The sequence below is a fragment of the Oryzias latipes genome, chromosome 8, assembly GCF_002234675.1.
Source record: "Oryzias latipes chromosome 8, ASM223467v1".
Lineage (NCBI taxonomy): Eukaryota > Metazoa > Chordata > Actinopteri > Beloniformes > Adrianichthyidae > Oryzias > Oryzias latipes.
Window position 1 is genome coordinate 11,809,139 of NC_019866.2, and position 16,024 is coordinate 11,825,162.

Below are 16,024 nucleotides of genomic sequence, written 5' to 3' on the forward strand. Positions count from 1 at the left end.
GCAGAGGAAGATCAATACACAATGTATTGTCCTTTGAGCATGCAACTGGGTTCTGGGTCTATCTCTTTTACACACACAAACAGACACACACAGGAACACAATGAAGCATAATCATCAAGGACTGTCTCTGATGTCGGTTGTTGCTTAGATACAAGAAGACCTGCCTGCTGTACGTGTCCTCCCTTCCACCATCCTTGTGAGGTAACTGCTAATGAAATTAGTGTGTGCATGTTTTGTCTTTTTAGTGCTTGTTTTGGGAAAAGCAGGCGTGAGGCTGAAATCAGAATCAGATGTGCTTTTGTAATGTTCCTAAATTAAATATGACATGAGAAAAAGTTGATGTACAACCAGTTGATATACAGTGCAAGTGTTTGCAAACACTAGAGCAATTAAATCCCCAGTAAATCTTGGTATAATCCGCTGTGGGCGACATAATCGACCAAAGACGTCCACAAATACGTATCAAATTTTCTTCTTTAAACCCCCCCTGCATGTATCTGTTAATTCATGCATCCAGACAGAGACGCCGCCGAATAAAATGTGCCAAATTCCAGATCATTTGGATGGCTGGATGAGTGCAAAAGGGCTGCAATGAGCCAGCAGGGTAACCCCCCCCCCTAAAAAAAGTATTTGAAATTCAAATGTGGAGTTGCATAATGAAGCCATGTGTCGCCAGCGACTGCCTAATAATCTGGAGGGAAAAGTGAACTGCCAAACGGGAGCTGGATAGATCCCTGCAGCTCAACGTCACAGATCAAAGCAGCCCAATCTCCATCACTCTCTCGCGCACATGCCAGTGAAGCAAAATACCAAGATTTCACAGATTTGGATTAAAATATATATACATATATATATATATATATATATTTACACACCAAATGGCGAAACATTTAATTATTTTAAAATCTAAAAAAGTAAACTGCTTGTTCAGAATATCTCACTCCCACCATAAGTCATGTAGAAATGTTAAATGGCAACATTGGGCATGTCAACTTTTTAAAAACCTTTCAAAATAAAATAGCTATTTTTTCATCTTTTATGCTTTTACTCCTTCTTCTGATAAAACAGGTCTTGAAGTCAAAATCAGGCTCTAATCAGCTAATTTACAAAATAAATGTCTACTTTGTTTATTAAAAAATATATAAAGTTTATAATATAACCTCTAAAAACAATATTTTATTCATCTGCCTATATTTGAAAACTCCACATGTGCTGAGGCAGATGAAATTACAAACACTTCTGTTAAAATCCTGCTGTCAACTCAGAGTAGAGACCTTTACAGGAATGGAAAAATATAAGCACACTTTTATGCATCACACAAACTAGAGTTTTGTCTTTTTTATGAGAGAAAAAGCAAAAAACAATCCAATGCCTCTATATTTTTATACAGATGTTTCTTTAGTGCCTTTGCAGGAGAAAGGGTAGTTTTGTTCCAATGTGCATTAGACCTGAACATGTCTGCAGTGGGAACATCAACTGATGCTCTCTTGATGTGTTTAGGTCAATGTAGGCAGGTCATTGAGGGATGGCTCAGTAAAATTTCCAGTTTAAAACATCTTTATTATCACTATAAGAAAAATGCAAGTATAAGAAAGGATGAGTTGGAGACAGAAAGTCAGATTGGAGGAAAAAAAAGTTAAGGTAGACGGAAATGGACAAAACCCAGCATGAGCAAGGAGACAGGAACTTATCAAGGAAAGCAATGAGATGAGGCGAGGTAACGTCTCAGAGGAAAAGACAGGAGAAAAAGTCGATAGTAGAAAAAGGAGTAGACCGAGGGAAAAAAAACACAGGGAAGGAGGGTTTGCAGAGACAGAGCTGGAGGAGATGTGTCTGTTTTCTTGGCCGGAAAGATTTAATCAACTTCATGTCAGTGCGGTGAACCACAAAGCCTGCCACTTGTCTGTAGGTGCCAGAGGGAAGCTGGAGAACAAGCTGTGGTTTCACTGTTCACATGGCTGCCATTACAAAGCAGGAACAAAGAAAAGTCCTGTCCAACACATGTTCCTTCAATATTTGGTCCCTCCTGTCTTCTTCTCAGGTATTTATGGAAAACTGTCAGTTTCTTCATTTCAGTCTTTGGGAAAGAAACTACATTTATGAACAATAGTAAAGTTTGTGGTAGAAAAACTTAGCTTAACACTCTTAGGATTCATCATTTGATTTTGCCCACATTGAAAGACCTTGCACTGATTTGGAGTGGGTGCCCACTTTGTACTACGACACCTAAAATAAGGGAGGACATGTTTGCCATTGCATCAGGGTTGGCAGAGCTGCAGTTAGGATTTTAAGAGGAAGTTTAGTGATGACAGTGTACAATGACTCATTGATAAAAAGCTGTTTCCCTCTCACTAGCAGTTCTTTGGTTTCGAGAGCTCTCTTTGGCCAAGGTCACTCATTTTGTCTTCACAGTTTGGATGCTGTTACTGGCTGAAAGTGTGGATTTTATCTTTCTCGGATGAAAAATAGGCTGCAGTTGTAGTCAATTCAATTGTTAGTTAGGAGCAAATTTGTAAATGTCAAAAATATATAAAAATATATAAAAACAACAACTAAAATGTATTATTATAATTAAATTATAATTGAATATTATAATTAAATTTATTTTGTACAGGAGACTATAACAATTACAGTTTATTCCCATTAAAAAGTTTTAATAAAAGGTGCCACAATTTTGAAAATGGCTAATGATGTCCATCTTGTTGCCGTCCAAATTTCTGCAGAAAGTATGTCATAGAAGTTTTTGGGGATTTCGGCTAAAAATGGCATAATCACAATTAAAAGACCACTGGCAACACTTTTAAAAAAGCTCAAAAGATGATCGCAGTGGGACTTTAATCTGCTTTTTTCTACTGCAGTTACACAGAAAACTGTGTATCTAACATGTCAGGCCTGTAAGTACACCTGCACCATGAACAGAGCAACGCTGTGGCATGTGCAAGCCTTAAACTGAAGGCAACACCAAGCAGTAGGCAGAGACGGTGCATTAATTTAACATGGCAACACTGTGAAAGTGAGCCAGCTCATCTTCACTTGCGCCTGTTTCCTAAAATCAGGTAACCATGTCAACAAATCCCACGCTGTCATCCTCCCAGTTAATAGTCTGCTGAGCTTTCTCATCACCGCCATCAGACAAATCTTTAGACGGTTGCAAGCAGCGGAGACATAAAAGGGGACATGTGACTGTCAATGTGGAGCAGGGAATCAAAGACTGTTGAGCTGACAAAAGATTTGGAAAATTTGTACAGCACAGGAAATACATGAGAAGGAGCTGAAAAGCAACAGCAAATGGTAAAAGCATTATATATTCAAGTCAATCACTTTTCACTCCACCCCCACTTTAGCTGGAGGTCATTTGTGTCTGATCCACATTTAGCAGCTATTTATTGAACTCTGGTACAATACTCCCTAAACGCCATTGTCTCACCATGCTGGTGTGTGAAAGTACACAAGTGTGACAGAGGCAAAAGTTGTGGAAGTGACACAACTTCATCTCCGCAATGAAGAGCTCTTCACTTCAGGAGCTGCTCTTGACAGATGTGATAATTCACAAGCGTTAGAAACACAAATACATTTTTCTTTTGCACCCAATAGAAACACAATATTGTCCATGTGTTTGTCTGGAGAGTTAGGCCACTCTTTTACTTTGTTCCAAATATATTTAGTCCCTTTCTAACCTGTGGACGACATTACAAACACGCAATTAATTGCATTAAAGACCCACTCTAATGTAAATCCTGTTTTTACATTAGAGGACATATTTTAAGAAAATTAAGCTTAAAATTGCATTTCTGAATGGTTTTATATTGAAATTGTTGTATATCTGGAGCAGACGAAAAAACGTAGTTTGAAAAGACTTGTAGTTGTGACATAGAAACTACAATGGGCAAGTCGCATGCTCTTTGTTGGGCTCCATTCTGATGCATACACTTGTAGAAGACTAGATCCATGTACGTCTTTGTTTTATCTCGAATGAGCTGCAGCTGGCTCAAAACTGTATGGCTAGATAACTCCGATATTGCTCGCCATTTTTGTTGCACCTGTAATGTTCAGTTGGGGTTGTGAGGGTCTGTAAGCTAGCAGGTGAGCAGATGGATGACGGGAAGTGGGGAGAAGGCTTACTCCGCCCCAACAAGTTCGCCACAAATAAGAGTTTTCCAAACAGCTTTTACATTTTTATGTAAACACTTTTCAGAATCATTCTGTAAACACATTTTTTGTCATTTTTTATTCGGATTAGGCATTTATTCAGATTATTTTTGTCTATGTAACCGCAGCTAATATTTGTTAAGTCTCTTTTAAGCTATAAGTGCAAAACAGTAAAAATTAATAGTTCTTGATGAGGAATGCTGATTTAAAAAGATGGACACTTTAAATTGTTTTTCTTTTCTTTTTTTCCCAATTAGCTTTTTTGAAAACAGACAAATTTACACCCGAAATTATCAAGAAAGCACCACATTGATTCCTCCAAAGACGCTTTACTGGTGTACGCTGTGGACAAGGGATTTTATTTGTCAAAGGTTACAAAATGTTTCAGTCAAAACTCAGTGGCAAACCCTTTTTTGTAAAATAAAAAACGAGCCTTACTACTCTAATTGCTCTCACCATGGAACCTTTATTTTGTTATTCTCTAAAATAGAAAACTACGGAGCCCCTAAAGGGCCATTGATAGGAAAAAAAATGGAGGAAAAAAATTTTTTTTTTGAAGTAAAAAATTTTTTTTGAAGTAAAAAAAAAAAAAAAAAAAACTAACTGGTGCGCACCAGTTAGTTTCAGGTGCGCACCAGTTAGTTTCAGGTGCGCACCAGTTAGTTTCAGGTGCGCACCAGTTAGTTTCAGGTGCGCACCAGTTAGTATCAGGTGCGCACCAGTTAGTTTCAGGTGCGCACCAGTTAGTTTCAGGTGCGCACCAGTTAGTTTCAGGTGCGCACCAGTTAGTTTCAGGTGCGCACCAGTTAGTTTCAGGTGCGCACCAGTTAGTATCTGGTGCGCACCAGTTAGTATCAGAAGATATCAGATAGTTGACCTACTTGCTCATTGTGCACCAAGTAGCTACAGTTGTCTTGAGAATGGCTAAAGTTGAGGATATGGACCTTGTAAACTTTCTGAAAACAAGAAATATTACTGACAATGTCATAATGTCACCTGAAACTAACTGGTGCGCACCTGATACTAACTGGTGTGCACCTGATACTAACTGGTGCGCACCTGATACTAACTGGTGCGCACCTGAAACTAACTGGTGCGCACCTGAAACTAACTGGTGCGCACCTGATACTAACTGGTGCGCACCAATAATTTTTTTTTTCCTTTTTACTTCAAAAAAAATATTTTACTCCCAAAAAATTTTTTTTTACTTGAAAAAAAAATTTTTTTCCTCCAGTTTTTTTTTTTTTCATCAATGGCCCTTTAGGGGCTCCGTAGAAAACAACATTTAAATGCTAAAAGTTTGTTTGCAACCAAATTTAAAACGTTTGCCTCCAGTTTTGGCACAAAAACAAAAGAGGGAATTAAATGAATAATTCAAAAACACACATCTGAGTTCCTTCCAGCGGCTCAAAGTTCCAAACATGAATAAACTAGATATTTCTTCCTGTTTTCTCATAGTCACATCTGGGAGCCGCCTGCAAATGTCACTCTGAGACTGAGCAGCTTCATGTGGTGGAGCTATTCATAGGCGGTGATTAAAACTAACCTGTAATGTGTAGCTTGTCCCCGCTGACCTCGATCTTGAGGAAAACACGCCCCCGGCGCTCCGTGTGGTCCATCCCGCACAGGCTGGGCACATTGACCACGCATTGCTTATGCACGTTCATGTCGCAGGCTTACGGGAGACAAAACAAAAGAAAACAACTTTGACTGAGAGTGTTCTCAGACTCTGAATTAAAATCATTATTTTGATAATAATCAGGATTTTATAAAAAAAAAAAAAACGAATAATAATAATACCCCAATAAAAATTGAATACTAACTAGCAGCAAATAAAGTTGACAAAAATAGTATTAAGATTTAAAAAAATATCAAGCAGGAAAAAATTATAAAAACTGACTATTTAAAACAGTAATCTTCAGCCTACAGTTAGGTTGAAGGATTTGTGTATTTTTTTGGGATCTACTGATGCTTTGGTCTTTGCTTTGATATGCAAAATGACTATCATTCTTCTCTCAGGTTTTTCATTATCGTTCAGAATTATTCTCATCGAGATGCAGTAAAATGTCTGTCTAAGCAATTTCTAGAAATTTTCTTTTCGGTGAGGTTGTATTTTGGAGATTTTCTTTGAAAGAGTACTTTTTAGCTTTTTGACATGAGACAGTGATCTTTCTAACCTCCTTCTTACTTCCTCCTCTATCCTTCCATGCATTTATTTCATTTTTTCCCCTCTTTGTCCTCCTGTCAGGTTTGTCAGGTGACATTCAGGGAGAAGAAAGAAATGAGACAAGACATAAGAGAAGAAGTCCATAATAGTGACAGTCTCCTCACATTTATGTGTTCTCATGCCCTGCCACCTCATACCATCTGTGATTAGGACACCATCAGAGCCCCATAGTTGGATGAACTGAGAGATGAAAGGCAAGTGATGGATGGTGATTATGCAGACTGAAAAGTAGATGGCAAAAATGAAATATTGATGCAGAGTCATGAAAAAAATGTCACTTCAAATGAGGGGAAATTACAAAGCAGTGTGGGAAAAAACACCAAAAGAAATTAGTGGAAAGTTTAAATAGAAGTGAGGTTTGAAAGAATGGGAACAGAGAAAAAAATCTGCATAGCAGTGAATTCTTCTTGGGTTGCAGACTGTAGAACATTACTGGGCTATTCCCATCTGTTCTCATTAAGACAGGCTCTGGGAAACCAGCACAGCACATTTGACACAGGTGCACTTGCACCGACACAGAGGAAGTGATACTCACTGTCACATTTCATCCCTTGGTGGATGAGTCCGTATAATAGAGATCCACAGTGGTCACAGAAGGTAGGGCTGCCATATGTGTGAATCTTGAACTTGTGCTTGCTTCTGGGGTCCTGAGAAGTAATGAGAAAAGATGTTATAAAACTAATGAACATGTATGTCAAACGTGCGCACATTTAAGATCCAATAATTAAGACGAAAATGTCAGAAGTTCTTACTGCCATGGTAAGTGTGATTAAAAGCTACAACTTTAAAAGGGGAAAAAACAGCATTATTTTGTGGAAATGTCTGTCTTAAAAGCCTCATTTAAGCTATGTTCGAACGTAATGCATGTTCAAGCAACCACTTTCAATGAAAGGTCTGTGTAAACACAAGTAAATGCATGTTTCGGGTTTCCGTGTTGTAGCTGTGCACATTTTTAAGACCGCTTTCAAGCTCCAGGTACAAACGTGCAGTCATTGAATCGCTAACCAAGTCGAACTCCGACCAATCAGGGACTGGAGTTTGGTAGTGACGTGTATAATGATCTTTTTAAATCAACGAAGTGCGAACTGTTTGAAATATGATCATGGAGGAGTATTATATGACACCAAGTATTTCACATAGAATAGAGCTGTCTATTCATCTACTGTCTATTCATCTACTTCTACTCTCCTTCTCTCCTCTATTCTTGATCATTATTTATCAATTAGCTCTCCATGCCTCTGTTTGGTGCAGTGCGATTCATGTACTGTCCCTCTTTCCCACCCCTCTCCTGGGCTCGCCTCTACTACTGCTCCTACACCTGGCTGTGAATCCTGTCTCCGGTTCGTCTCGCGCCCCCAGCCATCCCCCAACTTTATCTGGATGAAGATCATTTGCTGGACTTTAAATATGTAGTTGTAGAGTTAGATAAGCTAATTCTCTCTAGGAGTTCTGGTACATCGCCCGTCCGTCCTGGGGGAGAATCCCTCCTTTATGTGGACACCCCTGAGGTTTCTTCATTTTTTCCAGATTAAGTTTTTTTAGGAGTTTTTCCTTACCGCGAAGGAGGGTCTAAGGGCAAGGATGCCAGTTTAATTTAGTCTGTTTAGTTAAAGTTAATATTATCCTATTGAATTCTATGCATTTATGATCCTTTTTGATTGTATGTTTACCTTACAATTACCAGCACGAAGCCCACTGAGACGACTGTTGTTGTGAATTTGAGCTATATAAATAAAATTGAATTGAAAGAAAAATTCTGGAGCAAAATTCCCGAGATTTGCACCATTTAGATGTTTCCCACCAAGCCTCTTTCAGCTGTAGGTGGTGACAGTCAAGTGTGAACACCACATGCTAAACACACATTAAAGAATGTGCGTTTAGCGCATTCTTGAACACGTGTCACATGGCTGGTGTAAACGTAGCTTGAGATGAAAAATAGGAAATAGGAAATTGCAATATCAGTGGACTATATGCTGTGTTACAGACAGGAGAACAATAATTTGACTTCCTGATTGAAGCTGAGTTAAAAACAAAATAAAGTGGAACCAGGAATAAATAACTGTGGAACTTATACAAAACTTTTTAAAATGGGCCAATTTGACCAAAAACAAAAAAAAAACATTAACATACTCACAGTCTTGTATTAAATAACTTTCCACCACTTTGATTTATATTTGTGTTAACTCAACCAATTTTTGTGATCAATCTGGACATGTTGCAAGAAGGGATGTGAGCTCAAATGACAGTCAAATACCAACAGTCTGACAGAACATGTTGCACAACTTTCCAGCTTATGTGTCCCACTTATTTACTAAATTAAGAAAGACGGGGGTTACTAGAAACTATCAATGGTCAACATGGTACCAAATGACCAAAATATGGATTATACTTGTTTTGGAGGTAGTATGATCTATGCATTTCATTCATAAATTATGTAAAAAGCAACTTTAAAAGTGACACTGGTGACAAAAAGGATATGGTTATTGAAAACTGTTCAATGCACACACATGGTAGAATCATCTGCTGTGAAATGAGCCAATTAAAATGGACATGTTTATTTTTTATGATTGGATTCATGTTTTTTTTTTTAGTTGACATTGCAATAGAAAAAGGTAAGCTGATTCTTCCATTTACCACAAAGCAAACATTGGTGTAATTAAAGCCCTGCAAATGAGTGTGGATAAACCCCATCAGTGTCACCTTCATCAAGCATTACCGCAGCATGGGTAATTATACAGGCCACTGACTGAGTTTGAGGGCCCACGTTGTGGTCTTTTCTCATAAACACGCTAAATTAAGGAATCAACACAATTTCAAAGACTGGGAGAGAGGTGGATGGAGAACCTGCAGATAAAGAGGAAGGCTTGTTGAGAAGCTGTTTGTGACTAGAAGGGCAATGAGTCAGGGACACAAGAGTCCCAGAATAGTCTAATCTTTTCTTTTTTTTAGATTTTAATGGAAAGAAGCAGGAAAAGTCCTGACCGAAAACTCAAGGGTCTTATGGATAAATTTGACTTTATGATGGGAATGTCGGCCCTAATCAACATTCCTATCATAGACTTACTAATTGAAATCAACAGGAACTAAAGCAACAGCAGTGATCTCAGATTTAATCAGTGTCAGTTTTTTTATCACTTTTCAAGTTTAAGGTCTCAGAAAGGTAACTCCCATCCCCCACCCCCCAATGACTTTTTGACTCAGTGCTGGTGAAGAAAGCAAAAAAAGTAAGGAAATATTGAATCAGGAGCTAACAAATAAATACTGTTTAAAAACGCTTGTAGTTGTGACATGTGAGCTACAATTCACAGGCCACAAGCTCCTCGCTCTGCTCCATTGTGATGCATCCACATGTACACAAATAGATCCATGTACGTCTTTGTTTTTCTTGTCCAAGCTGACATCTGGCTCAAAACTGTTCGGCTGGACAGCTCATTTATTGCTTGCTATGTTGTTACACCTGTAATGTGTCAGGAGTTAGAGCTCTGTCTCCCCCTATGGTCACCAGTGGAAACCATCTCCAGAGTTCTAACCATACTACAACTCCCAGCAACACTAGCGCACACTTCCTGAATGCCACACACCTGACTCTCATGTACGTTCACTCACAGTCTACTTCAGCCCTGCACTGAGCCTCACTCAGTGTGAAGTATTGTTTGTGCCACTTTGCCTTCATTACCCAGCATTGTATCTGGATCTGATCTTCTCTTTCCTGACCCTGTTTCTGACTTAGTTTGCCTGCCGCCTGCCCCAACTCTCGCCTGGATCCTGACTACCCTGTCTCTTCTCTGATGCTCTCATGCCTGTTATTGACCCGTTCCTGCCTGACCCTGATTTAGCTTTGTGGACTTTTAGCTCAGCTAATAATCCTGTTGCACTTGGAACCAGCCGTCTGCCTGTTCTCGTGACATAATGTTATGTTGGGGTTGTGAAGGCCCGGAAGATAGCGGGAGAGCAGATGGATGACGGGAAGTGGGGAGGGCTTACTCCTCGCCAACAAACCCCTCCTCAACTAAGAGGCAGATTTCTTATGAACTACTGCCGTTCTGCAGAAATTACGATTTAGTAAACCTATGGACATGGAAGATAAACATTCATTTCTCTACAGTAACAACATTCTTTATTCATAAGAAAGCAGGACATAGTAATAGAAAACCTTTTAAATGTTCCCAAAACTTTGTTTTATATTTAGAATTGAAATAATGTAAATATAAATCTTATTTGTCACTGAGATAAAACAGCTATTAATGGGTTGTTTAGTAAAATGAAAGGGTCTGTGACAGTAAAGCATTGTGGGCCTTAAAGAAGGCAGACTAAAAAAGTAGAGGGTATTTACCACTCTTTTTTACTTAAAAAAAACGTTTAAACATGAAAATCAAAGCTCTAATGAACTGTTTTATTTCGACGATTCTAGTGTCATATTTTATTTTAAGGATATTTTTTTACCTTTGCCATTATGATATTTTCATGAAATGTTTCACTTCAAATGGAAGGTACAATAAACTATAATCTTGTATTTGTACTTGTACTTGTATATTTATATATCATTTCAAACACAATTTTAAAATAAACACTAGAGTTTAAAATAGACAGATGAAACAAAACAATAAGCTTGAAAATGAGTGGGTAGAAGAAAAATCTTGTATGGTCACCCCTTTTAATAACAGCTAATGTTGTGCATCTTTCTGTTTACAGTTTTTTTCCCCTCAAAACATTCAAATTACCTTCTGTAGAGCCCCTACGCAGAAGAGACATTTGCTTATTTATTTTCCTTGATCATTTCTAGCCTTGCAGATTCATCTGTGACATTTTGTGTGTTTTTGAGTGTAAACTTTTGCTTTTTTTTTTAAACCTGCATCCAATCTGTTCCATAAATCCACAACACAAACTGATGAGCAAAATGTCTTTTTTGTAGTACTAATGCACTGCTTTTTGAAGTTCAGCTGATTTCTTAACTTGTAACCCCATTTCTGGCCTTGAAAATGTTTTGTATGTTTACTGGAAGTAAGTTATTTCTGGCTTTAAACCTAATGAGCGCTGTTTCAGGTTGAACTAGTTCCCATAATTTCAATAAACCTGACTTTAAAAACAATGCATTTGTATGTATCCCATAATCCACACCATGAACTATTCGAATAGCTTTTTTTGTAAGATGTACAAAGACTGTAAATTTGTATGCCTTAGATGAAAGAAAATCATCTAAGAGTTCCAACAGCTTGATGCTGGACTTCAAGCTGTGTGGCAAAGACGACGGCAGACAATCCTCCACACTGTGGAACGGAGCTGCTCTAGGAGAATCAGGAGGGAAGTGAGGCGAGATCATGACTCCTCGGAGCGTAACGAGGGCCACATCATGCAGAAGGAAGGGGAAGAAGTCGATGACAATGAGTCAAACGTCAGTCATGTTAATTACATCCAGGGCCTGACAGGACCATCATCCCCGTCGATGACAATGTATCATTATCTAGTAACATCTAATTGCTAAAAATTGTTACCATAAAAAGAGGAATGCTGATGTAACTCAAGTCTTGATAAAGAGACGTTACTTCATAGCTGCCTTAAAGCCCCTCTGCAGACTCATCTGTGGCTTTTGATAGATCCTTCTTCCTCCAGGGCAGAATGATTCAACTGCATATATCTTTAACAAGATAATTCAGCTGCAGTTACAAATTCAGATGGCTAGTCCCGTCTAATATGATGACAGATGTCCTGTCAAGTATGGTAAAAGTATCCAAAAATATTCATGGATTACAGATAATAAGAGCGTGTAAACAAAGGGATGATGGGAATTAAGCACAGGCTTACCTTGTGCCGATAGTCCCGCCCACAACTCAGAGGCAGATTTCTAATGAACTACTGGCGTTCTGCAGAAACTCTTTTGAAATGCCTAATAAAAAGATTAAAAAAATGATTGGAGTGGGACTATAGGTGTGGGAATGGAACACTTAAGGAAAACTAGAGAAACTAACTTTATTAAGTGGAAATGAATAAATACAAAGAAGTAAATTAAGCGCTTATTAAAATCAGGCAAGTGAATGTGATAAGATTCTCTAAGAGCAAGAGACATCTTGAAACTGTATTCACTGAGAGGAATAATCAACAAACAACATGCAAGTGTGTTGATTGCAAACAGATGTGACAGGTAGCTGAATCAATATGGAGAACAGAGCTGAAAGCTTCACAAAATAAAGATGAGTAAATTCAAACTCTGAGTCCTCCCAGAGTACTATAATGCCTTATAGTACAGACAGGAAAAGACATTTCTTTTACATTTATTACTAATAATAATACAAAAGCTTCATTAGCAATAAAGGGAAACTGAAAGAACAACAAAGAACTCATACATTTTCAACTTTTTTTGGTCTTAATTAGATTTAACATGTAAAAATGTTTCTTCCTAAACTTCATAAAACAAACAATGGAGTATCTGGACAGTCTGAACCTGAAGTTTTTGCTCGTAATCATGGAGACCAATCTAAATCTGAGTAAAGCAGTGCTTCCGGTTTGGATGGATAATCAGAATGACTTTGGAACAACACTCAGATATGATTTTACAGATAACAAAACTAACTGTTTGTATGTTGCTGCCCTTCAAAGAAAAGTACTTCCGGTTTCAGACAATGTATAGATATTTTTTTGTAATTTGTAACTGTTTTTTTTCCCACTTCACAAGGACAAATAAGAAATACAAGTTTAATTTTTTGAACAAATACTGATGACGTTTCTGTTGTTTAAAAAATTTTGAAATACCAAAAAGGTACATGGACCAAAATACCATCTTATTTTTTAGTTTTGATCATTGTTTTGCTCATTAACGACATTTTCAGAGTAGAGACGTGCAAACAGTGGAGACTGTCTAAGTGAATCCTCAGACATGTTCGTGAGGAATCCAATCTTTTCAGAGCAAAAACAATGCGAGTACAATTAAATAAAAAAGACCAAAATCAAGCTGTGATTGGGTGTGTGTGTTCGTAAAAGGCGCCTGTGGGAACAAAGTGAACAACTGTACAGTTGCTATGGTGATAATGGGTTTGAGAAAATGCAGCGATGGATCGAGTCAGTGGAGATAAAGGAAGCAATGAGAATGAAGGAGGAAAATCACTCAGCGGTTTAATAAAATTACGGGCTCATGTTTGACGTCATGTGTGTGCAAAGCAGTTGTTTGTGAAAGGAAGTAAAGGAATGGAGGAAAAATACAGTGATCTCAAAGCCAGATAGACATCATGAAATGTGATCTTTTCTGCAGGCTGAAGGTCAGCAGTTTGGCTTATGAAAGAGCGACGCGGGGTTGTTTTTAGCCGGGAGGATCATCGGTTATTCTCTATTAGACGTGTCCACCCAAAAACAAGTTCTGCTGTCAGGCTCGCCCCATCGCACACTGCCTTCAGCCTCCACTGAGCAGGCAACAGTCTGAGCCACAAGGGTGAAGGGCACATGTTGCACTGTTGAAGCCATTTAGAGAGTGTGCAGGGGGGACTTGTGCATGCATCCATCTTAGAGTGAAGGTGAAATATGAATTTTAAAAAAAATGACCGAGGGAGAGACTCGCTGAAGTATGCAAGGGAAAAAAAGTTTTGAAAATCCTGGTAGAAAATATGATAAAAAACAGACCTGGAGATAAATAGGACATAGAAGTCAGTGATAAAGCTAAACAATGTGCCATCTTAGTGTGAATGTGTTAGCAATCGTGGGTGTAGAAGTGGGTGGCATCCAAGTGAATCAAATCTCCAGGCCAAGAGTCGATACTGTCAGGCTGCCATTGTGGGCCTCAATGAACAGGCTCATCGTTGAGAAGAAACATGGAGGTACTCACACTGAAGGACGACTCAAAGATGCCAAAACTTTTTCCATCCTGGTGAGTGTGTTACATTGCTGACAGAAAAATGTTCCTTCTGTTAAAAGATCTGACTGCTGTGTAAAAGCTCCAGATATTTCAGACACAAGTCTCTGAAACCCAAACCCTTTGGTCCATTAGATGTGAGAGTCATAATATGGGCAAGAAACATCTAAAATCCAACATTTAAGCTGAAAGCTCTTGCTTTTTTATTGAACTTCGTTTCCCACAATGCAATTTTTGCCACAAATTAGTTTTGTTACATAACTAGGCTTGTGGATTTTTTTCACACGAATTAAGTAACTATGTGAGGATTAAAATGAAGCTTGCAGGCCTGCTAACATTAATACCTACTTTCATCAACAAATTTGTTCAGAAATATTAAAAAAAAAGAAAATCTCTATAGCTGATTATAATTGTTTGCCTTTTGCATTTTTCCACCACAAAAACAATTAAACAAGTTATGATGTTTTTTCTTTTTATCATGAAACAGTATTTTACTAACTCAATTTAAGTGAAAAGTATTAGCAGTTTTCTTTACAAATACATGATTTATCTTCTCAGCCGTTACCTTTAAAATGTTGCTTTTAAACTCCCACTTGTCTCCACTCCGATCATCTTCTGATCTTCCTTTCTTTGTTCCCAGTGGTCTTTTAATTATGATTATGACATTTTTAGCAGAAATAATAACAAAGAACTTGTTTCGTTTTCTAGGACATAGTTTCTGCAGAGGTGCAGTAGTTCATTAGATTTTGTCTCTGAGTTGTGGGCAGAACTGTTAGTGCGAAATGAGACATTAATGGATCCATTTATTTGTCTGCAAGTGGATGAATAAGAATAGATTTTAGATTTAGATCACTTCCATCTTTTTCAACCTGATTTTTTTTGTCTGCACCTGATTCACAACGATTTGAATGTTTTAAGCTTAATTTTCTTCATACATGTCCTTCATCATGACCAAAATACCACAAGAACATTTCAAAAACTCCAAAAACATGATTTTCATTCAAGTGGGCCTTTAAAAAACTTGCAGTTTCTTCTTACCATATTTTGGTTTGGAGCATTTTAACTAATATCAAAATAAAATTCCCTGTTGAGTGAAAATAAAAAAATGTGATTTCTTGGATTGAATGTCTAATACTGTGATAAACTCTAGTTCTTCTGACAGCAGTTCAGCTTGTTCATTAGTTTAAAATGACTTGAGCTGTGATCTGGAGTTAGCTTTCACCAATTAGCAGATAGCATTGTAACCTGGAAGCTATTTCTTGTAATCGTGGCATCACTTCCATTATTTTTCTGCAGGCCTTTTTACATCAGGGGAGATGGATAGTGACAAGTGAGTCTGTCTTGAGGTTCATCTGTTTCTTTACTTGATGACTGAAGAAAAACCTAAATGGAAAATCCATCTGTGGGTTAATTAGCAGGATGACATCTCCTTCCATCTTTCTCCACCTGCTGCTTCCTGTCAGTGCCCTCATGCCTTCCCCCTCAGTATAGAACTGACGTTTAGGAATTGGGCTCAAGCATTGAACATTTTAATATTCTGCATATTAAATCTTGTTAATTAAAGGAAATGATAATGTGTGTTTTTCATGGCTTGCAGATTTCCGTTGGCAGGAAATCCATCTCTCATCTATCTGTCTTTTGATGTATGGCTCTTCTGATGGGCTCTGTGGCCTTGTGCTGATAAACTAAGCATCAAAGGACATTAGTATATCAAACACGATACCAACATGCAAATGGGCCTCCACTCCCATGCACAAATGAATTTACGCGGGCTAGTATAGAGTGAGCTCATTAGGAGAAAATGATAGGAA

The 16,024-nt window shown here is 38.0% G+C and overlaps 1 protein-coding gene across 2 annotated transcripts in view; it reads right to left on the reverse strand.

The window, feature by feature from the left end:
• LOC101159746 (protein kinase C alpha type) overlaps positions 1 to 16,024 on the reverse strand; it is a 111,348-nt gene that overhangs the window by 17,659 nt on the left and 77,665 nt on the right. For both annotated transcript variants that reach the window (XM_004071449.4, XM_011478214.3), the window contains exons 4-5: positions 6,912 to 7,023; positions 5,696 to 5,824 (exon numbers count right to left, since the gene is read on the reverse strand). In XM_004071449.4, the coding sequence (XP_004071497.1) occupies positions 5,696 to 5,824; positions 6,912 to 7,023 (241 nt within the window). The remainder of the gene's footprint in view (positions 1 to 5,695; positions 5,825 to 6,911; positions 7,024 to 16,024) is intronic.